This window comes from Cynoglossus semilaevis, chromosome 6 (genome assembly GCF_000523025.1).
Source record: "Cynoglossus semilaevis isolate Cse_v1.0 chromosome 6, Cse_v1.0, whole genome shotgun sequence".
Taxonomy (NCBI): Eukaryota; Metazoa; Chordata; class Actinopteri; order Pleuronectiformes; family Cynoglossidae; genus Cynoglossus; species Cynoglossus semilaevis.
The window spans coordinates 15344782-15370170 of record NC_024312.1 but is presented as its reverse complement, the minus strand read 5'-3'; the positions used below and the strand labels follow the sequence as shown (position 1 = coordinate 15370170).

The 25389-nt window shown below is 40.0% G+C and overlaps 2 protein-coding genes across 2 annotated transcripts in view; both read right to left on the bottom strand.

Moving 5' to 3' along the window:
- Positions 1–7849: 7849 nt before the first annotated feature.
- On the bottom strand, positions 7850–8880 carry phlda2 (pleckstrin homology-like domain, family A, member 2). Its single transcript, XM_008312301.3, has one exon. It carries the CDS (start codon positions 8785–8787, stop codon positions 8371–8373), a length of 417 nt encoding a protein of 138 aa, XP_008310523.1. The 5' UTR covers positions 8788–8880; the 3' UTR covers positions 7850–8370.
- A 9567-nt stretch (positions 8881–18447) lies between these two features.
- Positions 18448–25389, bottom strand: part of nap1l4a (nucleosome assembly protein 1-like 4a) — a 9945-nt gene continuing 3003 nt past the window's right edge. The window contains 8 exon segments of the mRNA XM_025056233.1: positions 18448–20633; positions 21933–21986; positions 22091–22126; positions 22242–22361; positions 22475–22494; positions 24708–24853; positions 25017–25156; positions 25241–25389. The exon segment at positions 25241–25389 is cut by the window's right edge and continues 112 nt beyond it. Coding sequence (XP_024912001.1) covers positions 20589–20633; positions 21933–21986; positions 22091–22126; positions 22242–22361; positions 22475–22494; positions 24708–24853; positions 25017–25156; positions 25241–25389 — 710 coding nt within the window. The 3' untranslated portion in view covers positions 18448–20588.

The window sequence follows — 25389 nt, the reverse complement described above, 5'->3', positions numbered from 1 at the left end:
ACTTCCCAGCTTCCTTTGTTGCTTCTTTGTTCTGTCACTCAGATTACAATAAAGTAGCAGCTTAGAGCAGCAACACTGCTGTCAAATGTCATTATTATACAGAGATTCTTAAAGAACAGAAAATGCATGTACAGTATGTACATTGAGGTGAAAAATAGCATTCAACAGAAAATTGTACAGACAGACAGACAGACAGACAGACAGACAGACAGACAGACAGACAGACAGACAGACAGACAGACAGACAGACAGACAGACAGACAGACAGACAGACAGACAGACAGACAGATAGACAGACAGACAGATAGACAGATAGATAGATAGATTGATAGATGGATGGATAGATAGATTATTATGAAATCCAACCACTAATCTGATGATGATTTGCACCTGGTTTAAGGTGGTATAGTAATAGATGGGAAACATGGGATGCATTGTTAACCTCTTTTTTAGAACCCTTTGACTATTGTATAAATAGTCGTTATAAATTCATTGTTTCATCATTACTTTCTGCAGGAAAAAAGAGATAAGGACGAAGGCACACTGTTTCTGTAAGGCGGCTCCATGTTGAAACATCCTTTGATTCCGACCTGGTATGTTGTTTGCTTTGGCGTTAACACAAAGAAATTCCTGCATCACGTTATTTCCCTCCAGCTAATCTTCTGTTAGCTGCTAATAATCTCTCTGCTGAAATGTGCCTCCCAACCATGAAGTGCTCATTTATCCGTCTTTCCTTCTCACTTGTGTAATAGCTTAAGAGAACTCATTTCTACTGGCTCTGACAGTGCTGGTCCCAGGGTCCTGATTACACATTATTACAGCCATTCATTTACCCTTTCGTTTCACATCAGGCAGAGCTGATCATGTTGCCGCCTTATTTGCCGCACTGACAATCTGATGTAACGTAGTGTAACTTGTGTGCCTGAGTATCAGCTGCATCAGTGCAATGAAAGAATCCCAGTGAGTCTCTGCTCTCTGTGTCTGTTTTCCTTTCTTTATCTCATAATTGCTCCTGGCTTTTTACTGCAACATCTGAGAGAACATTTTGCTGATCACAAAGCAAATAACAGTGTAAGGTTACTAGGGTGTGTCTGCTGAAACCAAATTTTCTTAGTTTGATTTGTCAACAGCTTCATATTGTGCCAAATTAATTTATTCCTGCCAAGGAAGGAATGGTGTTCCTTTGACCACAGTATTGTTCACAGTAAAAATAAATAAATAAATAACCACACAAGGCTGTATAAAAGTACCATTAGAATTTTTAGTGTTCTACTGTAATGCAGAAGGAAGAAATTAGTCTGCTAGAACAGCAGTCGCCAATCTTTTTGTCTAGCAGACTGGTAGTGCTGTGTAAATCATTGAAAGTCCACTAAACGTCGGTACACTTTCTTTTCAGATTTTATTCTGTTAATATTGGAGTCTTAAAAATTCATTATCTTGAAAAAATTATTATGTCAATAAAATAAATGGAAACAAGTGTATTCTCTTTAAATTAAGTCAAACTTTTTATTCTTTCTCTGCGGCCCACTGCAGTCTGGTACCAAATGACCCCTGGACAGGTACCAGTCCGCTAGAAGAAAATACAAGGCCTTCATGTATTAATGTGACTGAAACATGATGGACCCAGTTTCCTATTTTTTTAACTCTATATAGTGACCAAAAAGCATAATTATAAGATCTGCTCAACAGTTTTTAATGGGTTTTCCCAATAACTAGATTAGAAAAACCATATAGTGTTGGTGCATCATGAGCTACTAAAATAACAATAAAAACAATAAGAGTGAGTACTGTATAGATGTAATGTTTTTAATGTAGTTCACCTTAGCCTGGTCATTTGAAAAGTACAGTAGCTCCCAAGCCAAAGCAGTGTGAGCACCCTGTACCTTACAGCACAAAGCAGGTGTTTTCATGACTGACAGAGAAGCACTACTCTCAGTCATAAACCTTATCCAGTTTTATAACAGTGAAGTCATGGAGAGCTGAATCATGTTTTTGGCCACTGGAGCTAGTGATGTGGAAGCTCCATACTCATTTATCACTTCACCCACCCACACAGGCTGGTGCTGGAGACTCAACATTCCCTCAGGAACCCACTTAGACAGTGGTGAAACCCCTCTGTAGTAGAAGATGACTTTAGGTTTTCAGTGGTTTGTTAAACTGAAATTAAAGCTGCAGCTTTATTCCCCATATCAAAAAGATACATTAAATGAATAGTAAAAGAATGTCACCTATGTTTCACCTCAGTTTACTGAGAACGATCTCTATAGTAAAGTGATTCATGACATCAACGTCATGAATAGATGACTTTACATTAAATGGTTTGTGCTTATATAGAGATGTTTCCAGTCCTTAAAAGCAAATCATAGTGCTTTACCCTTCAGGTTTTGTCATCTACCCAGGGGTTGCATATGACCAACCAACTCTGTAATCAAACCCACAACCCTTATGTGTTTAAGACAACTGCACCCACTGAGCTACACCTAGCTACTTAGTAATCCAAAACATGTTATACTATGTGTTCGGGAAGCTAGCAGAAACAGCAACAGTTTTCTTCTTCTCCAGCCTCTGAATGTCATGTACAATAGGCTACATCTGTAGTGTAAAGAGTTCTAATGTATATAACAAGACTCACTGTGGGGCACCACTAAAGGAAAATTTCACATATAATAAAATATAATAATTTCATAGTTTCAATTTACTCTTCTTTTCACCTTCACAGTGTGAAACCTTGAGCTGTTTAGTTGAACACAATACAACTACATCAGCAGGGATTGAAAAAAAAAAACACACGCAAATATTTTCAACCACAATGATAATCTTTCAGTGGTGGGAAATCACTGCAGGGAGGATCAGGTTTTCATTGTGTCCTTAGGGAAGACATTTAAACAAACATTAGCCTTGACTGTAGCATCACATATGACAGTTATTAATGTCTGTGAAAATAAAAATAAAGCTAAATGGGTAACGTTAAAAATGTGTACGTAGTAGTAGTAGTACTTTATGTTGAAGTGTGTGAACAATGAAAGTTCCCAGTTGTTATTACTTAAGAAAAAACCTTTTCACACGCCGCAAATACAAACTTTGACTGTGGAAAAGCCTAAAAGAGCTGGGTGTGAAGACAGAAACCTCTTCCCAAAACCTAATCTTTTTTGTTTCCACGGATCGTACGTGGAGATCTCAGCCCTTCCGCCCCCTCGCTGCCTTGTAGACATTCCTGACAGCGTCTCCTCTCTCTGTCTGGAGCTCCTCTCTGGACAGCTGGGTCTTAGGCAACATGATCCCAGCTCAAGTCCATGGCCCCTGACGACACTTCTGTGTATATATACTGCAAGTGTGTGTGTGGTTTTGGTACACCTAATACACACGCCTGTCTTAGACATGAAAGGTGGCACATGAGTAAGATTCTGTGGAAAAAACAGAGAGACTCGGGGAGTTGTTCTGCCTTCTCTGGGAAAATATCAACTTGCCTTGGCATTTTCAGTGAGTAGTCTGCTTGTGAACACTCGTCTATATTTACTGTTCAGCGGATGTGGCCTGGACTCACTAGACTATCAGATTGCCAGAAGGAAAAGACTGACAAACAGACAATAAATCAGCACTGAACTCAGTTTTAGAGCAATAAATAAATTGTCATAAGGTCGTTTGACTAGGCTCCTATCAAGAATATAAAGTCAAAATATAACAAGCAGTGTGATTAATTAGATACTTTTCATATACACGTTTCATGTTTGCAACAGGCTCAGTCTGAGCCAGGGCTGGAGTAGATCAAGCTGAATTTGCAGATCTGGGACGTTATTCCCCTGTGACTCAGCGCTCAGAAATGGATGTTCAATTAAAAACAAAAAATGTTGTCATGGCTGCAGACGATTAGGAGAATGACGCCTTTGTGGATGAGGTAAGGTGGGGAGTTCCTCCAGTTTAACCAGACTGAGAATTAGCTGACCTTTATTTGGAATGAGGGGGAAAATGAATGAGGGTCGGACCATGGAGAGCTGGACTCAAGTCAAGCACTCTGACTTTTAGTGCACTTTTAATTCCCACAAATGGTCATTTTGTCAAAGAGAGCCACTGACTTCATGTGACCATGACTGAGGGTGTGGGCCCATTCCTCAGGTATGATATGCTCTTACCTGAGCCCTGCGTCATAAAGTGAAATACCGACAAAGGTTCATTCTTATCAAACAAGTCCATAAATAGCACCTCACTGAGGTAATCTCATTCCTGTGGTGTCAAGAAACTATAGTCACCATTGCTAGGTGGTAAAAGTAAGTCATTGTGAGGTGAAGTCCAAATTTCACAAGTATGTTAAAGTATTTTTTCAAGTAATGAAATTGTCTTGTAAGGCCTGTTGCCTAATTCCCTGGCGGTCTGTGTTGTTTGGGTTTTGGAGGCCGTTTTATTTACATGTGGGGCTGTTGTCGTGTTTTACTGGCGTCAGTTTGACCTCTGACGGGAAGAGCCCCGAAAGGAAATGACACAGTATATTTAAAGTCAAATAAATAATAGAAAAGCCCATTAACAGGAAACAAGGGAGAGCTGTACTGAGTCACTCCACATACCTGAGCAGCTGACAATATTGTACTGTTAACAAAAGGGGTGCGTCATATATGGTGTGGCATGTCATATATGATGGTAGCAAACTTTCATTTCCCAGACAGGCTCTTGATGATGTAGAGGAAGGAGGGATTTAAAAGAAATAGAGATCATGATTTTACAGCATTAGTTGCGTGTATTTTAATCCCTGTGTCATTATCTATTCAATGGAGAGCCTTTCATTTTCAGTAAGCAAGCTGGGATTAGTTAACCAATAGTTAAAGAATGCTGAACTAGAATGAGTTGATACTAAATAAAAAATGTTTTATTTTTCGTGTATTAATGCAAATAATCAAAAAGCTGCTTAGCTGCTTAACAGTCTAATTTTCTTACCTTTTGTTTGTAAATATTAATAATAATAATAATAATATTTAAGCTATAATAATAATGATATTAATAATAATAACAGAACAGATAATGACAAATAGCTGAAAGTTAAATATAAAACCCATCCATCCATCCATCCATCCATCTTCATCCTCTTATCCATTACCAGGTCGTGGGGGCAGCAGTCTCTATGACTGCCACCCAAATCACATTGCACCATACCAACCCCCCTGAACCTTCCTGCGGGTGGTGAGTCTACTGGAAGGTACCAACCGCCCTAACAGGGATTCGATCTTGCCCAGGAGGTGAACCCTGGGGTTCCACACCAACGATAGAGACATTGCCTCTGGGCCAAAGTGCCACAAATATAAAACCATAACAAAAAATATTTAACAAATAAACATAACATACCGTATTTTATGTTTGGGAACCTTTTAAAAAATCGTCTTTTTCACCATCCTTTTTTTTTGCAGATGATACACATCACAGACTTCAAATCTTAACTGACTGAATGTTGTTGCTACATGCAGTCGAGCCATTTAGAATTCAAGTGTGTGTGTGGGGGGGAGTGTTGTTATGATGAATTGAAGTCAGACGTGTTTCTTCTGGCCAGAAAACTTCACCTCACAACACCCTCCTCAAATGTTCCTCCATACACTTATCATGTCAGCACAAAGCCTCAAGTTTACCCGAAGAACCCTTCATCTTTTTCAGCACAGTTTAAAAAATAAGACACAAAGTTAAACTGCCAGTACGTTGTATATTGACACACACACACACATGGCACAAACACACTGCTCTAACATCCTCTTTGCTCTTTGGTTTATTTAATTTGATGGCTAACAATGCTGTGGCTGTTGTCCACATAATGATGGCTTATACACAGTCATGACGCGGAGCTACAAGCATGGCCTGAGTGTGTACGAGTGCTGTGTGTCAGGATGTTTATGCAGGAAGACGCAGCAACTGCAATAAGGCACACACACACACATACACACACACACACAATACAACATTTTAGTACTTTTTACGCTAGCCATTAAATCCGTGCATTTCTGAGTGGCAACAACAGTGTAGTGGAAAGTTAATTCCAAAACATTTATTAAGCTGCTACTGTTAAAAAACTATATCATATGCATTTTTTCTAAAAAAAAAAAATATAAAACTAAATGCTTCCATACTGGGTATTGCTATATAAAAGCTTTTTTTTTTTAATTCACAAGACGTGCTATCCAGATAATGGTAGAATCTTTTGATGCTGCAGCTCGATCTTTTGTTAGCAGAGATAATGAAAGATATTTTACAGTATAGGTATATGACTGACATTACATATATAGCATAAAGGCTCTGCTGCAGCAACAGGGAAATGCATATGTAGATTTGATTGGATCGCTTCTACAAACAACGCAATGTCACTTCAAAAGCTTGAATGGCTGCAGTAGTTGTGTGTGTATATGTGTACAGTATTTCAGTGCATGCACTATGTCCATGTGTGTATGCGTGATCGCACACAAACACAATTTGCACAGCAGTATTTATAGAAAGGTCGCCCATCCGCTCCGGTAATACTCTTCAGATCAGTCGATCCCCTTTGATGCGCTCATTGTAGTGTGATCCCACTTCAAAGCTACACACAGAGATGGCCAGTGAATCGGCATTCTGTCACCTCTGGCCTCTGGGAGTGAGACTGGGAGGGGGCGTTGTGCTCACAACACACTTCCACTGCACTTGAACCACAGCTAGAGGTATTTTTGTGAGGTAAATTTCACATAAATGTGGGCAGTTTTGTTTGGTTGTTTGTTGCTTGTTTTTTATAATTGTGTCTAAAATCTTTCCACGTCATTATTTTTGAAAATGTTGGCAAAATATTTGTTTTTACACAATGAGAGAATTTGTTTTTTGCATCATAAATTGATGATTTTCCTGAACAAAGTTATTTTGATTCATGATAAATCAAGGGTAAAATTTATATATATATATATATATATATATAAGAGATAAGAAAAAAACCTTCACATATTTTTATTTTGAAGCTTGTGAATGAAGAAGAGAAAACTGATTTTATAGAATAAAAACAGAACTGTTTGAAAAACAGAACCATTGATGTTCTAGACAGTATATGTGAAAAATTAAGAATTATCTTTTTGGTTCTCTCTTTTCAGACTATTTTATTGACATGTATTATAATGATTATCACCATCACCACCTTCTTGAAGAAGTTTAATTTTAGGCAAACTATTTGATAAATTCTGCCAGAAACCCCCCCAAAAACATTTTTATTTTTTACTTGCCACTGTTTTGAAGACCTCACAGGGTTTTGTTGACTCTGACTCAAGCTTTAATCACTGGGTTTATAACAGCAGTTAAATGGGTGTGTGTGTGTGTGTGTGTGTGTGTGTCTGTGGTATCACCTATCTGGTGACACATCCCTTACTCTGTGATAACGTGAGCAGTAAAGCAGACTTCCTGTGTGTTGTCTCGTTGTAGCCTCGTACAGAGCAGGCGTCTGATAAGGAATAGCTGTGTCTCCTGAACACCTGCTCAGAGCTGATTTGAATCAACGTGCTGCCTTCATGTCTTTTTAAATACAAAGCTACCACACCTGAGCAGCAGTTAGGGTGTGTTCAAAGAAACCACGGGTTCTTTTAAGTGCCCTGTGCTGCCAACTAAATTGTCTCCCTTATCAGTTTATGACTTAAGGCTGAAACACTGCAGCCACAAAGAGTCACATTCCTCCTGACAGCAGAAAGGAAAGGGACTTTCCTGCTCTCCGCCCCCTTCGACTCACACTGCTGGCATTTACTAGAAGAAATCTCTGCTGAAATGTGTCCACAACTGTGAAATATACTGTTACTGAAGCAGAGACTTGTATCGACACATGCCCAAACCTTACATGGCCGTGGATCAAAAATCCAAAATAGACTGCATGGGAGTTATTTCAAAAAGGTATGAATATTTATTATATAAATACAAGGACACACATTATCACATTGAACATGAAAATAATTTAAACAACACATGCTGTTTGCCAGTAACAGTAACACAATATCCTGGAAACAAATAAATTACCACCGTAGTATTTTAAGGAGTCACTTCTCCCACAAAGAGAGTAAAACTTGAAATAGTTTTAGGCTTCAGTCCTGTGTGTGAAAACTCTCCGTCCATCTGCCTGTCCATTCGTCCTCTCTGTGAGAGCTCAGTTCGGGACAGTCCTTCATCTCTGAACCGTGATTCCACGTCCACGGTCCGTGTATTACTTTCTTTCTGGTCCTCGTTGACACTGGCAGAGACAGTGATTAACCTTGGATTGTCCCACGCTGTTCTTGTTCAGTCAGTGTTCAATATTACACACACATATATATATATATACATATATGTAATGTCAGCTCGAAGTCACGGTGGCCCTCTCACCATATTAGGAGTTGGCATGTGACCGAGTCCAGCAGCGGCTCAGGGCGCTCTCGCCATGCGTCTCTCCTGCTGACCGGGCGACGCGCTCTCGTTGTCCTGCCGCGTTTTAAAGTCCTGGATGGCCTTTCTGTTCTGGTAATCAATCAGAGCCATCGTGATCACCGCGTTCCAGCAGTTCTCCTCTCCGGTGCACCGGAAGTCGATTTCCTTATTGTCTGTGGTGACGATGGTGAAGTAGACGAACTTGCCGGTGCGCTCCACGCAGTCCACCTTCTTGATGGACTGCAGCTTCAGCTCTTTGCCCTTGGAGCGCTTCTGCGTGTCCGCGTAAATGTTGAGGCTGTCCGTGGTCAGGACGCACGTCTTCCTCTTCCAAAACTGGAGCAGGTTGTCGCTCCTCTTCTCCAGCTCTCCCTCTTTGAGAACCTGGCAAATCTCCTCCGCTGACATTTTCATTGTTTATACGGGCAGATAACCCCCGCTGTGTCGCCCGAGGAAGGAGCCTCTGTGACGAGTCTCGAATAATCCAGAGTGTCGATGTGACTGAAGGAGGTAGAGTGTATTTATAGTCGACTCGAGCTCCGGCCCTTCCCACTTTACGTCAGATGCTTTTGGAATTCATCAACAGTTGCCAGTGGAGCCATTGAGAGCTGAGTGTGGGCGGAAGCTGCGGCGCAGGAGGGGGCAGAGCAGAGGAAGTCCTAACGTGGACCTAATTACACCGTCTACATGTTAATCACTAACCCACATCCTACTGAGACCATTAGTGTCAATATTTGCCCACTCCACAGTGAGTGGTTCAGGGTAAAGTGTCTAATTACCAGACGAGCGCAGTTAGAGTCCTATAGATTTATTTATGGATTTGTTTATTTATTTCAAATTTGAAATGTATGTAAATCCCTTGGTCATTACCAAGGAGTGTCGGTATTTCCCCGCTCAACATGAATACACTTTATCGCTTAGTGAGTCACAATTGAACCTTTATATTCAGATTAAACTGAAAGTAAAAATGTCCTCAGACACACACATAGTCACTTATGTTTCCTGCTTAAAATAAAAGTATAAAATAAAGAAACTATTGTATGTACTTTACATTACTGGGTAACATCAAATCTATTATATTATTATTATTTACTAGTAGACACGGGTTAATATATTTTAAATATTAAATGAATATGTACAATCATTATTATGTTAGGTATATATTTAGCATACATAATACTATGGTATGTTTAAATTGACAGTATGAGTAAAGCACATCTGTGCTGTGCTCCTGGTTGAGATCAGAAAAAAATTGAATTTAGTTTTTTTTAAATAGAAAGAAAATCTACTGAATACATTTTATCCTACTGATAAAAAAAATAATTAGCAAACTGTTTAGGAATTGAGACAATAAATCTTTAAGGGAATGTTACCAAAAGTTATACTTGAGAACTTACATTTTCACTAGAATAAGACTGAGACTGAAAAACCACCAACAGAAAACTATAGTCAGTAGCTTAGGACATTATACTGTATGGTGAAGCTTGTTATTGTTGAAATAATGAGTGTGAATGGTTGCAGGGCAATCTAGGGTTTTTTTTAGCTGAAAATAATGTTACAGTGTTGAAGCAAAGTGCTTAGGAATCTGTATTCTATATATAGGAATATTTCATCAAGAAAACTAGTAGACTAAATTCTTATTTTTACCAATATTCAGTTGAAAAATGTAAAACTATTTTTAAATACTTGACCCAAGTATTAATACATCAATATCCACAGAAATTACAACACCAATACAAATGACAAAAACAAGAAAGATCTAGTAATCACACCGTATTTGTCACAGCTCAGGAACGTACCAAAAACCAATGCTATACTGTATTAAAAAAAAAAACAACCTTTGGCTTCAAAACGTCATCACATCAGCCACTCCTAGTGGGACCGACCTCTCTCCCTATCAGTCACCTGACTGACACAGCCCTGGCTAACTGCCCCCACGTGAACAGAGGCAGACTATTGGAGGTGTTATTAATGAGCTGCTGGAGCCTGTGAATCAGCAGGAGATGGTTGTAAGACGGCAGATGTCATCAGCTCTTCTGGTGCCTTTTCTGTGCCCCTGGCAGCCGAGCAGACACCGCGCTGACCTCAGTATCCGGTCGAGATACACACATCATGCATCACTCTGTGTTCACAGTGGCAAACATGTGCGAAGCACCTGCTTACGATCTCCTGTCTGCCTCTGTACCTTTCAGTTTGCCTAAGGAGTGATGCTGTCAGTGTGGACATTTAGTTTCATACCCACTGATTACATGGTAACCTTAAGAGGATAGTTTTAACATGTACAACATGAGGGTCAGAAGACCACCTCACACCTCATCACCTCTGGGTTTTTTCCAAACAGACCACATGAAAGGTCACAGTGAATCAGTTCCAGTCTGCTCCCCACCCCTGGAATCAGTACTGATACTGGAGTGTTAAGTAGCACAATGTTTGTTTCTTGGCTCTGAAACACATGAAACCACACACCAGCTTAGGTTAACCTCTTACTTTAAATGAGGGGCTTTACCTTTTGTTGCACGGCGCATGTGTGCCTGGTGTGTTCATGTGCACACACTGTGTGTGGGTTTTACTTTGAAAGAGACTTCACAGATTGACCCTAACTGACGTCTAACTGTCAACCAACACCGCTGTCACTGTAATGCGTTGTTTCCCAAAGACTGGGTCACGACCCTTAGGTGGGTTGCAAGATTTTTTTTGGGGGGGGGGGGGTCGTCTCATCATGTTTCCCAGGAGTTTACGAAGAATGTCTATTGACCTGGGTTGTGAAGGTTTGTGACTTTTAAAATATGGGTCCCCAGAAAAAAAGTTTGAGAAACACTGCTGTAATGTCACTGACGGTGCCGCACGGCAGGCCTTGTATTTGATGATTTCGTGGGACATGGGTGTAAACTTATGTACCACAAATGTTAGTTGTACCTTTACTAGGTTCTATTGGCCAAAGTATTCATGAAATATTAACATGTTAATGTATGAGCAATTAGCACTGGCTCATCATGTTTACAAATCTATATATTTTCTTTATTCTAACACTGGTCAAAGGAAGGATACGTCCAGACAGGTTTGTACATCACACATTAGTAAAGACAATACTTTGTTTGAAGCAGTGCTACAATAGTCAGTGGATCATTTTAGTTCATTGTCAGGATCACCTTTAGATACTTCTAATATGGGGCCCAAAGTAGGGATGCCATGTCCCTGTGTGTACAGCTTGACTCTTTATGTTACATGCTGTATAAAGTAACTATGGTAGCAGAGGTGAACCTCCCAAAACACTGCACACCACAAAGCGTGAGATCTGACGCACCACTGTTGTTCTTGTTTCTCCAGCTCGTGGGAAAGTACATGTGTTTCCAGAGGGAATGAGATAAAACGCTGGATCTGCAGACGTGTGTAGCATCAGAACCATCCGGTTTCTCAATGTCCCACATCCAGACAAGACAAAACTATCAGAGAGGAAGTGAGATAACACCTCAGCTGTCTCAACCGGTCAGTGTTTCAATTACAAAACTGAACAATCTGTGACAATACAATGGCCTTGTGAAAACTTTCTCAGTTTATCTTTGTTTATTTCAGGCGACACCTTGCAGCCACAGGCACACTCTGTGTGTGTGTGTCAAACACACAGCAAGTGGAAGGACCAGAAAGACCCAGATTTTAGCAGACATGTTGAGACATGATGTTGCTGAGTGTTTACTGAGAGTCCCAGCAGCTGACAAACAGAACCTCAGTGAAGACGTTGACATTGAAAATAAGTTACATTTGACAAGAGATTTACATTTTATTTACAGTAATGCTAAAGGTATGGTCTTCATGGGGGACTTATATTTTAATCCCTGATAAAATACAATTATAATCTGAGGGAGACAGTGGCAGCTGTCACCACAATCTACAGTAGTACAAATGTACAGTCCACTGTGATGGTAACCTTGGGAGAAGACATGTCCAGGCTGCAGGTCTTATCCTGTACATATCACATGGGTCAAACTCAAGGCCCAAGGGCCAAATGCGGCCCGCCAAGCCGTTTTGTGCGGCCCGTGAGAGCTTAAAAAGCATTTAGTAAAGTACATGCAGTTTCTTAACCTGAGAAATTAAAAGTTTTCTTGTATTTCACAGCAATGGACAATATTTGTAGCTTGAATAAATAACAATCAATTGCAGAAACATGTATTATTTCTGTTAGGAGTAGGAGTAGTTACATTTATACCAGTGGTCGCCAACCCTTTTTGTTCCAAGGCCTAGTCAGTCAGTAAAAATTAAGTTTTTGTCCTACTGTGGCCAGGTACCAAATGACCTATGGATTGGTACTGGTTCGCGAACCAGGGGCTGGGGACCCATGATCTATACAGTCTTCCATTTAGAACCGGCCCTTCAAGGGCTTTCACCCCCTGGTGGACATGAGTTTGACACCCCTGCTGTACATCTTTCCGGTATCAGCTGCATTGACAGTGACTCTTTAATAAAAACAAATGGATCAATGGACTGATGAAAGTCTAAATGACTAGATCCAAAATACCTAATGAAGGTAAGACCCAGCTGGAGCTGCTGAGACTAATCTTGGACAAAACTATAGACCCCAGGACCATTCCAGTTCGACCCTTGTGCCCTTTCCTGGCCCCTTATGTTTCCCACCAGACTGTTAGTACTTGTATACAGGATGATAATGCACTTTGTTAATCTGGCTTTTACACCTGTGTGACTGTTAATGCCAGTGAAAAGAAAACAATGCTGCGTGAAGCGTGGTGTGTTCATGTGGGTCCTGTTCATTGGTGAAAGCCTCCCTCCTGCAGTGAGCTATACATAGGCAGCCTAACAATGGGCAGCAGTATGGATGAGCTGGTTGTGATGTGCCGCTGACAAGTACAGCAGAGCCTGCAGGTAACAGCTGCACACTGTGATGCGTTTATGACTTTGGCCTGTCTCTCTCTCACTCACTCCCTAACACACACACACACACACACACACACACACACACACACACACACACACAGAGTCCTCCTCTCTGGCTCCTTGTGCTCTTTGGTGACATGCCCTTGTGATGAGACTCCGCAGCTATTTGAAGCATTGTTCAGATAAGCCCTGCGTGTGTGTGTCTGTGGCCATGTTGGCATTCAGCAGCGTGGGAAAAAGAACAAATGGCTGATGAGGACCGCATGCACAGTCAGACATACTGCTGCAGAGCCATCTTTAATGATGCAGAGCCATCATTAAAGAACAATGAGAACACACAGACCTGTATTTATGCATTACTTTGTATCATTAAAAAAAAATCTTTCCAACATATACTTATTTAACAACTAAGATCTTCACTAAAGATAAAGATTGCATTAAATACAGTGGGTAAAGCGTCAGGATGATTTGAACCAGCTTCCTGAGCGATCTGATCCGAAGCAGGACTGGAGACACCCAATGTGTCATCAATGCATGCTCAGATCTGAGAAGAACAGAAGCCCCTTTGTTCAAGAGTGTGACTGCAAATGTGTCCTCAGAATTCAGTAACAACTGCCAAATCAGCTGACATCCTCGGACCAAGAGTTACAGTTGCATTACGTCTCACCCACCTACAGAGCAGCGCTATTTCACCGAACGTTTCACGAGTACTCGGAATAACTCCTTTTCAATATTTTGTGTTCCTTATGTTTTTGCTGCATCATCACAACAGCAGGGTTTGAATTTTACATAAAAAAATCCAACTTTTTAATTATTGGTCTAGTATTAGTTTTCATGATGATTGTAAAATTCTATTCAGGGATAATGGGAAAGACGTGGGATGGAGGAAAAAAAGTTTTTAGCACTTTTTTTTTATCACTAAGACATTATCAATTGATCACTGAGCAACACATCCACAGTCAACAGTGTTAACGGCACTGAACCAATCTATTAGTAGTTTAAAGAAACTGATTATTATTATTTATAATTTGAAAAGTACCTTAACATACTAAGGTAAATTATCTTCCTGCAGCCACTTTATTCTCTCTTAGAGGTGATTGAACAGTGGTTGTCTGTGACAATTTCACTTCCTTCACCCCCCTCCCCCCGGCTGACCATGTGACAGTTATGAGATGTGATCCAGCGAGTTGTTCAGAGAGTCCACTGCTTCATTCTTGCCAATTTGACTCTGACAAAGAATGGTAGGCATGCAGGTCGACAATGCGTCCCTCTGCCAGGAATGTAGCATTCACTTTGCCGTCTACATCGTTTCACTACGGCTTACATGCTCATACCATAAACCCAGAGTCTCTCTGTGGAACTTGAGATAATCTGTAGAGGGCAAGATGCCACGAAACGGATTTTGAGACTTTGTTCAGACCATTTATAAACATCCATTTCCTCTGTGATTTAATCACAGGTGAACAGCAACAAGCACAGGTCAAAATTCACCAAATGTGTCAGCTGGAATCTCAAGAGAAAGGTAAGCTAAAAAGCGACACCTGACCTTCAAGGGAGATTTTTTTTATTTTACTACCAAAGTGTCATTAGCCTAAAGAAAAGGGTCCACATTAGTGTTTAACATGATTGACTGCAGTTATATTATGCAGGACGTTTGCTCATATCAGCAACAGCAGCGGCCGAACGCATGGAATCTGACTCTCGATCATAAATCAAAATTGCATCACGGCAGCATTTCAGCATAACCTCAGAATACTTCACTTCAGACGGATCGTCTGTGTTTCCTCCATTCATATCACATCACGCCCTACAGATCGGAGTGACAAGTCATCTGTGTACAGAAGTCAGGCAGCGTGATTCAGGGTAAACATGTCACACCTTGTTTGTCATTCATCCACTGATCCATTCATTATTTCAGACACAGGTGTGTGCTCAGCTGCTCTGCCAAGCTGTGGCTCTAGCAGCGATTAGGTGTGAAGCTTGCTTTCTCACACAGAGCACACCCAAGGATAACTGGTGATTATACAGCAAAGTTAAAAAAGAAAACATATAGTTTGATTTTATCCTTGGTTGACAACTCTGGAACACCTAATGACTTTCCATCGCTCAAAGTGACCTTTCTATTGTTAATAACACAGCAAACGCCTGAACTCTTCATGTTTCCACACTTTGAGCCGTAGTTACTGATTGACTCAGGTCAGCTTCAGTGTACTTGTGTGGCCTTTGCCTTTTACACAACATTCTTCCTCCCACGTCCTCTGAGAAATTACAGCCAAGTACACAGATGCCTACTGCAGGGTTAGGGCTGAGCTCCGGACCAAAATAATAACTCATAATAATAGACGTGTCTGTATAAAACAGTTAATGTAATCCGTCTGATTATGACCTGGTGGAAAGCTTTTCTTTGTGTTTCCATCATCTGACGCCCACATTCTACGCGGCCCATTACAAGACGACCGCAGACGTTGAACGCAGTACGTTGGCCGCTGACGGTGGAAACGGTTTATTGTGAAAGCTGGTGTTAGTCACTGCCATGTTTGCTCTTGCTCAAAATTACCCCCATAAAGACTTGGCCTGATTTTAAAAATGTTTTCCAAGAGATTCTCTTTCTTTTCAGGCAAGAGGTTCCCTTGAAAAAAGGTTTGGCTTCTTTTCCTATTTTTGGCTGTAAACCACAGGTTTTAGACACGGAGGTTGGTGGGTGTCAAATGTTGAACAGACTAACGCAGCTGTAACATACTGACAGGTGGGAGAAAAGGGGGGATTTAAGACATAAGACACAAGACAAGACTGGACATGAAAAGTAAAGTGTAAATGAAAAAGAAATATGAAATGAAAACATTTCAACACTTATCACAAAATGATTAACTAAGAAGCATTTCTCAGCCAGAGGAAATTCAAGACTGACTGGGTCATTTGGCCAACTTACAAACAATACTTAGGTTTCGTAACTCAGGGAAGAACGTTGATCTAAAAAAGATCCTCCTTTAAACTCCTTTTTCCGGAGCACTGTACACATCCTCTCCAACAATCTACAACAAGTGGAGCATGCAGTCATTTCCATAGTCATCATCAGTACTACTCCCAGGGGGCGCTGCCAGGAACTCTGGGCTCAATAGAAGGATATGACAACAAGCCCCTATGAATATATTTCTGAAGATTGATACCCACTACATGAAATATCTCAAAGCAATATTGTACAGTACTATATACTATACTCCAGTACTAATAGGAATATACCCATACCCATGTCCGTACCTTCATACAGTGCCAGTGATTACTCCAAAAAATTATTACTACTAATAGTAGTTGTTAATACATTACTGAAAAGTGCAGTGTTAGTTACAGTTACTTATTACCAGAGTAATCCCTCTCCTACGGATCTTTAGCACAGCTGATGGAATGGAGATTACCATGGATATTTCATTTTACTTTTAATAATGACTTAAATTAAGAGGTCGAGTTAAATCTGTTTTGGGGGAAAATACTTTTTACAGAATTGAGAGCCAAGGTAACCCAAGCACTTCTGTTTCAAGAGGCAAAATAAAGCAGAACCATACAATGAACTCATCAGCCAATCACATCCTCTTACCACAGCTCTGTACAAAAATAAAACAACTAAAAAAACTGATGTGACTTCAGATCTGATTGGTCCTGGGTACATGTATGCAGCACTAGGTGGTAACATTAGCAGATTAGCAGGGGGAGAAGTGTAGGCTTGTGACCACACTGCCAGTTCAGGGCATTCACTTCTGAAGATCAGCTTAGAGACAGCAGCATAAAGCACCTCTCTATTCCTTTGTTTCTTTGGAACCCAATCTGGCACACATCACTTCCGACCCGGAGGAGGAGGAGGAGGATTCTAAAGGCCCCACACAGACACACTCATTCACACACACTCATGTGTGCTCACATAGAAAAGCAGCCAAAAGCACCTTAGGGCCAAGAGTGGGATGATGGGTGCAGCTGCACTTGGATGAAAAGTCTGACTTTGGACCTTTACACCTCTGCTGGATGAGGATGAGACGATGGTGGAGAGTGTCATTCAGACGGATAATTACAGCAGCCTTCCTGCCCCACAGAGCATGTCCTGCCTGACTGCTCATATACAGTATGTGATATTGATACAGTGAGACGTCCTCCCTGGTCGATCATTCATCAACCTGCACACTTGTAAAAACTACAAAGACATGAAGAGACATGTACAGAGAGCCTCATAAAGATTACAGACAACAACGACAGACAGACTCTCATTCCACGTCCTGTCTTACAGTGAGAGGTTGAGTGAGTGTTCCAAGGTCAGGTGGTTTAACCAGAGTCACACTGAGTAACTACTGTAGCTCAAGAAGACAAAGAAATATAGCAGTACTTTAGGAGGAAGTTGTTTTGTTGCTAACTTTTAACTACATTTAAGGATTTGTGTGAAACTATGGTTGGCTGCAAATTAGTAGATCAATAAATATTTCCCATAGTTTTACAGTTAAAAATTACCCCCCTGCAAGGGGGATTGCCCCCCACTTCGGGAACCACTGTCCTACACAGTTTAGTTCTTAATATAACTACTTTTTTTAATTTAAAACTGAAATGTTTTGAAAATTCAGAAGCATTTTGAGTCAGTCACACTCTGGAGATTTATTTTTAATACATATTTAACAGGTAAATTACTCTAATTTCTGTTATGGTTTCCACTTGCATCACATTTACTAATATGTCAACTTGCTCCCTCTTACTATTACAGAATACAAAAAAATATGAACAATTATGAAAATAAAACTTGTATCTTTAATGTTTTCAGCCTGTCAGGAAATCTGGATTTCTGTTTCCTCACACAATCATCTCTATTATCCATGACGACAGGAGAGTGAACACACACAGATATTACTGTTGTGTTGGGATAAGAATGCACCTGCTTTGCCTCACTCGGCAGAAAACACTGCCCCAACGTGACCATTGTCCTTCTGGAAGTCAACAGCATCTGGACCACTGGCTCTCACACACTGCATGTGAAGGGTCTCTGATGCAGGCCTACACTTCCTTTATCAACAAGACTGCATTCCAGACATTCTGGTAGATGCTGGAAGATTCCTCCAGATTGCATTCCACTCCACAATCATCACAGTGTTGGTCCAGCAGAGAGGCTCCTCTGCCCGCTTCACCCTGAGACTGCGTGCGTGGCTCGCTCCAAGCTCTTGCTAATCATTTGCAAGTCATCACCCGGTGGTCAACAGTAAAGTCAGTGTGTGGCCATTTCAATGTCCTGTCACACAGTGCTGTCAGCAGCTTGTCCATTAAACTAAGAAGTTATCTGCACACTGTCCCCTGGAGAAAATCAACAGCGCGAGTAAAGAGCCGTGTAAATGGGGAGCTTCACTGGAGCAGTGGAGGATGAAGTCACATGTTCAATGTGGACCATCAAAGAACAGTCGAGGTTAAAACTACAAAGGGACCTTTGAGACTTGGTGCCTGGATTTCACTGATGGCTTTGAGTTGCTGTGAATGTGCGCTGCTGTCGATTTAATGAGATGCTTAAAGGGAACAAAACGCCTCTCATTCATCTGTGGTTTGATTGTAGTTGGCTGAAAAATGGCCTAAAAACAGTAACATTAGAACTTGTACTTGACTAAAGTGGGTTAACCATTAATGGGGGTGTTACTTTTCCCAGCCTTTTGTTGCCATCTTTAAAAAGGAAGCTTTAAATCATAAACTGCTCATATTTCTTGAGCAGTGTGCTTAGTAATGTAGAGGTGAGAGGCTATAAACACTGCTAGATTTATGGAGGTAAGAACCAACCGTGCTCGGCAACAGCTGCTCTGCCAAATGCCAGCAAGGAAGACACAAATGTACATACGAGGTACAAGGAAAAAAAAACTAAACAAAAACAAGCAGCGGTGTCCACGTCGCACAACTTTAATAGAATATTTTAACTAACTCTGTACAAATTGAAAAGAAATATTGCGCAAGTAACAAACTGAATAAGAACCAGTTAAGGCCATAGCACACGGTTCACTGTGGTTTTAAGATGTCGACCGTGGCTGAGAGATCAGTCCTGTTTAACTCTACAATTGTTCCGGGTGAAGACATGGGATGGATTTACTGTTGCTGCAAATCAAGATGGGCAAAGGTGTCCGGTCAAACGGTCGTGACCCGAGAACCCTATATAAAACACATTTTTCAATCACAGACGTTCTACTGAATGAGACAATAACGTGTTTATATTTTTAAACAACTTGAAAGACATTTTTCATGATGAATGGCAAAAAATGTATTAGAACACCACGTCTTGTCTTTTTGGCAACATGTGACCTGGACATCCTGCTCCATCAACAACTTTGTAACACTTCTGACAATGATCCAATGTGCACAGGGTAGGAAACAACCCGTCATTTGAACTAAGTACTAAACGGGGTGTAAGATTGAAGCTCATGATGAGGAAGTACGTTAGAGACCACTTTTTATGGCTACGATTTATTTATGATAATTTGTTCTTTGTAGGAAGAGGAAAATCTGAGGCGTAATAAATTTTGTTAAGTGCTCAGTTTAAATACTTGTTAACCCCAGGAAAGCTGGGTGAAAATTAGTATTAATCAAGAAAACATACAACTTAGAAAGTGATCAGTAAATTAAAAAAAAAAACAAACAAACAAAAAAACACTTGGCAGTATTCACGTTTTGTTGACCTGCTTAGCCCTCAACTGCGAGCCAATGAAAAAGAGCGATTTTGTCTGGGCCACAAGAAGATGAAAAATGTACCAGTCCACACAGTTGCATGACACCAGAATAAATAGTTCAATAACTGGAAATGAAAAGGTAATTCCAAATGACACATTGGAAACAAAACACCACAGAAAAACAGCAACACCTCAGCCACCCCAGTGAGAAGTTGAGTCAAACTTATTCAGCAGTTTCCTGGTGAATAATTATCACTCCTGTTGTTGGCATTAAAAAACCCTGAGTAACTGATTTAATTGTAATAAGCGAGAGCTTGATTTCAATTTCTTTACCTACTGTTATTACTGAACCTAATAATGTCTTGATTTTGGCAGTTGTAACTTTGACCACAGAAGAAGAATGCCTCCGCATGATGTGATGGGATTTTCAATACGTCACTTCCTACTTTTCAATTTTTGACCAAATGCAAGATGGTGAAATGGTTGCAAGACGAATAAAAATAATTCATGCACAAAGTAAAAATGCTGCTTGTATGCTTTCTATTGCGTTCAGTTGAGAGTTCATTAAAGGAGCGGAGCCTGTAAGTGTTAGGGGGACTTGCTAAATGGATAAGAGCCACGTTGAATGACAGCAGGACTCCACCTCCCCATTCTCCAAAGTTACTGCTGTTTGCATTCGGCAGGCTGCTGCTGCTGCTGTTCTTTCTGCAGGAAATGGGGAGGAAAAAAAAAAGGAAGACATTAGAAATAGGCAAATACATTCTGGGAGTTAACAGTTGTGTAGAGGAGGGAGAGTTAGAAGCACAAACCAGAGACAAAAAGCACCGTGACAAAGGGAACAGTGTGTGAAACCTGGGATGAGACTAAAGGAGGAGAAACGAAGGAGTTGGGATGAGTAAAGAAAAGACGGGTCACGGAGACCAGAAGCTGCGTCTACCAAAGGTTTAAGTTAATTTCCCTAAACACCTTGGACTTGTGGAGAATCAGAGATAGAGAAGAAAGAGTGAGGAAGCCAGAATGATACAGCACAGCCAATGGAGGAGTATACAATGCATGTTGGGGGAGGGAGGTCTCCCTTTTTGCTCCCTTACCTAGAAATGCATGGGGTGAGAATGATTTGTTATGCCTGTAATAGAGAGGGGAGTCAGGGGAGAAAGAGACAACAATATGCACAAGTTTAGCCATCCAACTAAGGAAAGGTGAACATGGTAATGTTGAGTGAATTAACCTCCGGAAATCCCCAGATGCAAAGTGACTAACAAACAGCAGGGGGCGATTAGAAGGTGAAAAAAAAAAAAGATCATGCAAATAAACTACCTCTCAGATACAGGAATACCATCTGACAGAGAGAACATGTTATGCCTTAGTTTCATAAGCTTTGAATTTCCCATAGAATAGGGAATATGAAAAATCAAATCACACCACAAATGACCCGTTAGCTTTAATGCACACCAATTCATGATATGAACATGCTGTAAATATGACAGCACAAAAAAAAAAAGCAACAGCTGTGGCTGGTTTACTAAACTGGTTCACCAAAGACACGTCCTAACTAGTGCTGTACAGACCTACAGATGTTTATCACAGTAATGTATATAATAAAGACAAGACAGAACAGGAACCAGTCAGTCGTACAGGCTTACTCTCAGCAGCGTCCAGTGTTGACCCTGATTAAAATATTTTTTTGGCTCAAAAATGGAGAGTTAATAATTTCCCAGTTATTAAAAAAAAAAACATTAAAATGCCTTTAATCTTGATCAGTATTAATTATCAGGCAAGATACTAAGCCCAGGTATCTGAAATAAAAAGTTGGATCGGTGCATCTATATTAAACAACAGCCTTTGTCTGCTGTTGCCGACTCACCAGTCTCTAAAAGACCAAGCATTTGGTGGATGCTCCTATATTACTTATCTTCAGTTTTGGCTATTGTGCCTGATTTCTCAATTATGTTGTATATTATAAAGTTTGTAAGTTTACACTCAATACAGACAAACAAAACTAACCTTAGGGTCAAAGTCTCCCTCGTCGTCATCATCATCACCCTCGTCATCTTGCTCCTGATACAGTAGTGACAATTTTAACAGTTCAAACAGCTCTTATTGCTAAACTGTTAGATGGAAATAATGCATGTAAACATTCAAACAGTGTTTTTACTACTGACCTCCTCATCTCCCTCTTCCAGCTCTTCCTCTTCAAACTAAAACAAGAACAGAAAGAAAGAAGACATGCCGAATAAAGTCATAACACAGTTCTCCTGCATATCCTCAAGACAATAAAAGATGTCTAGTTGTGTGTAAGAACTAATATCTCACACTCTCATCATCTTCCAGGGCTTCTCCAGTGAAGTACAGCACTGCTCTGGGAACTATTCTCTCACGGAAAAAATGACCAATCTCAAAGTCTGTGGCTAGAGTAAACTCTGAGTCTTCATCCTGCAGCACAAGAGTATAGAAACCTCTGGTTAAAATTAAAAAGAACATTTCTATAGAACCGAGTGAGACAATGACATCAGGATGATTGTGTTTTATTAAAAATAGTCACTCACCATTTCACCATCAGGTGAAGCTGCAGAAAAGAGAAAACAAAATTAACACCTCAATATGCTATAATTAAAAAATATTCAGTAAACGATCACTCTGAATAAATGAATGAGGTTCTGCCTTGCCTGTTAAACAACAGGCCAACCCTTCAATGACTAAGACAACTCATAACACAGGCAATGGCGGTCTGTTAGCTGAGCGTCAACACCCTGTCAACAAACTGGCTACAGGTGACATCATGTTGTCACCTGCCCTCAACATGAAAAACTGCTCTGTTAGAACCATGTGGTAAAACAGTCAAACTGCAATAACTCATGATCACAGGTGGATTTCAGGCCTGCATATAATTGGTCCAAATCTTAATATAGAAGCAATTTCTGGTTAATTATGTATATATGTAAATATATATATTAAATAGTGATTTCATGATTGAAATGATAAAAGAGGTCTCAAACTAATAGTGAAAGGAAATGTGTTGTCATTTCGGACTATGTAGTAAATGAAAAACATTTCTACCTTTTAAAGCATGACGAGATAAAGCAACTGAAAATAAAAGACACTTCCTCTGATATGAAAAGTATTTTGTTGGAGGAGTTGCCATGATGATAGACAGACAATCACTTATGAAGCAACACATCAACAGCTGTATCTGCTGTACCATATCTACTTAACAACTTGACTTTATATAAGTAAAGGTCAGGTTGTTCATTTATCAACATCCTCAGCCCAGATCTTTGCATCTTCACATGTGGCAAAGCTATTTATATACTGAGGCTGTGAAAGAACAAGACAGACAAATTTCAGCTCAGCCAATGACTGTTAAGGTCAACTTCTCCAAGTCGGAATAAGTCCGGGCATGTCTGACAGTGAGCCGACAGAACAGGAAAAACAGTATCATTAGGGGACTCATGACACCTCCTGTCAGCATGACTTGTAGAAACAATTTTTTTTACAAAATCACCTTGGTTACATCATTACTTGTACTTACTTGACAATTTAATACAAGGAATATTTATTTAAATCTTTAAAGTCAAATAAACTGAAAAGCCACCTTTAACAAACATGTCCTGCCGATTTTGACTTGCAATTGAGAATTTAATTGCTGAAAACCTCATTGTTTTAATTCATAAATAGAATTTGTTCAGATTTTATCACTTTTACATCATTCTAGATCACTGAATAAGTATTAAATCAGTTTATGGAGCACAATTTCTTCAAAAAGTAAGTTCTAAAGGAGGTTTTGGCTTGGCCTCATCTGTCTTTAGTGGAAATTAAGAATAAAACAATGGCAGATTTGAAAGTTCCAAGTCAGAGTGTAGCTGGGGTTCATGAACAATTTCACAGAGCCCCAGTCAACTTGTATACGTTCGTGTTTGGTAGTGTAGTTAAGACTATGTCGCCATCTGCTGTTCAATTCGGGTACATTAGAAAATACATGGATGTAAGTAAAAAAAAAAAAAGTGGGTATGCCAGAATTACTGTTGGGAACTGAGAGGTGAGCAACGGTTTATCAGATTCACGAAATATGAACCAAGAGTATTTACAGAGAAAATACTGTACCCTACACAATATAATATTGTGGTAGGAGGTGAGGAACTTTCCATTATACAAAAAATGATTTTCATATTCACTGACAATGTTTAAGCAGTACTAGGAAGGACGGAAGGAAAGTGAAGTGACATTGCGACACAGCACACAACGAAATGTGACCTCTGCATTTAACCCATCCCCAAATCAACAATGGGCAGCTTTTTGAGCGCCCGGGAAGCAGTGTGTGGGGAGCGGGTGGATTCGAACCTTCAACCTTCCGGACCAAAGCCCGCTCCTTAACCACTAAGCAATGAACAAAGAGGATAAATAAAGTATTATCTTATCTGTTTAACTGATATTTTCCTTATATTACATTTTCTCAATTAATTATTTGGACTTGTGTTTTTAATTGTATTGTTAATGCATCTATGGAGGTTTTCACTGAGCATCTAGTCTTATCTACACCTTTGGAGTCACAAACTATTTCATGAACCAAGGTCTGTAGGCTTCTGTCGACATGTTTATAAATTACCTGAATGTTGACACGTCACACAACTCTGCTTGAAAATACGATTTTGCTGACTACTGACAACTACAACAATCTACTGATTGAAGTTCAAACTAAATTCTATTTGTCTGACTAACATTTAGGCTTCTTGCAAAATTGTCATGTTATTGTTTCATCCATGTTCAAGCTTGTGTCCTCACCTTTAACAGGATTGAAGAAGTTGAAGAAAGAGTCATTGGGAACCTGTTTGGTAACAGTGCGAACAGTGCCTCGGCCTTTATGCTTCTGCTTCTTCTTTATAGTTTTCACTGTCACATCCTTTCCCTTATGCCAATCTATTTGACACCTGCACGAGGTGCATGGTGAGAAAAAAAAAAGAATAAGAAAAATAAAATTAAAAAAAGCTATATATATATCCATATATATACATAATGCTGGAAATGTCAGCTTGTTAAACATAGTTAAACATCTGAGGTTGTGGTTATGTCATTTTTGGTTTCAGATCTCACCCTTCACAGTCGATGATCTCTGGGCCTTCAAATGAGAAAGGCTCTGAGGCTTCAGGCTCTGATTTCATTTTGTAGACTTTAGTTAAGACTGCATTATTGAAGTACCCATTTGGCTCAAAGTAGAATTCTAATGAGAAACTCTGCAGAAAAAAGATAAAAACTGGGTCATTTTAATCAAGCATGAAACATAGTTAACACTCATTTGTTAATGATGTCACACTGACCATGGGTTGTCCTGGCTCAGAGAATTTAACTTTAATGTCTTTCAGGTGTTTTAGGATGGGCTCATCGTGCTCCTGAAAGGAAGTTAGACCATGTCAGTAAATGTTAACATTAACAAGGCTAAAAAAAAACCCACACATACCTGCAGCAT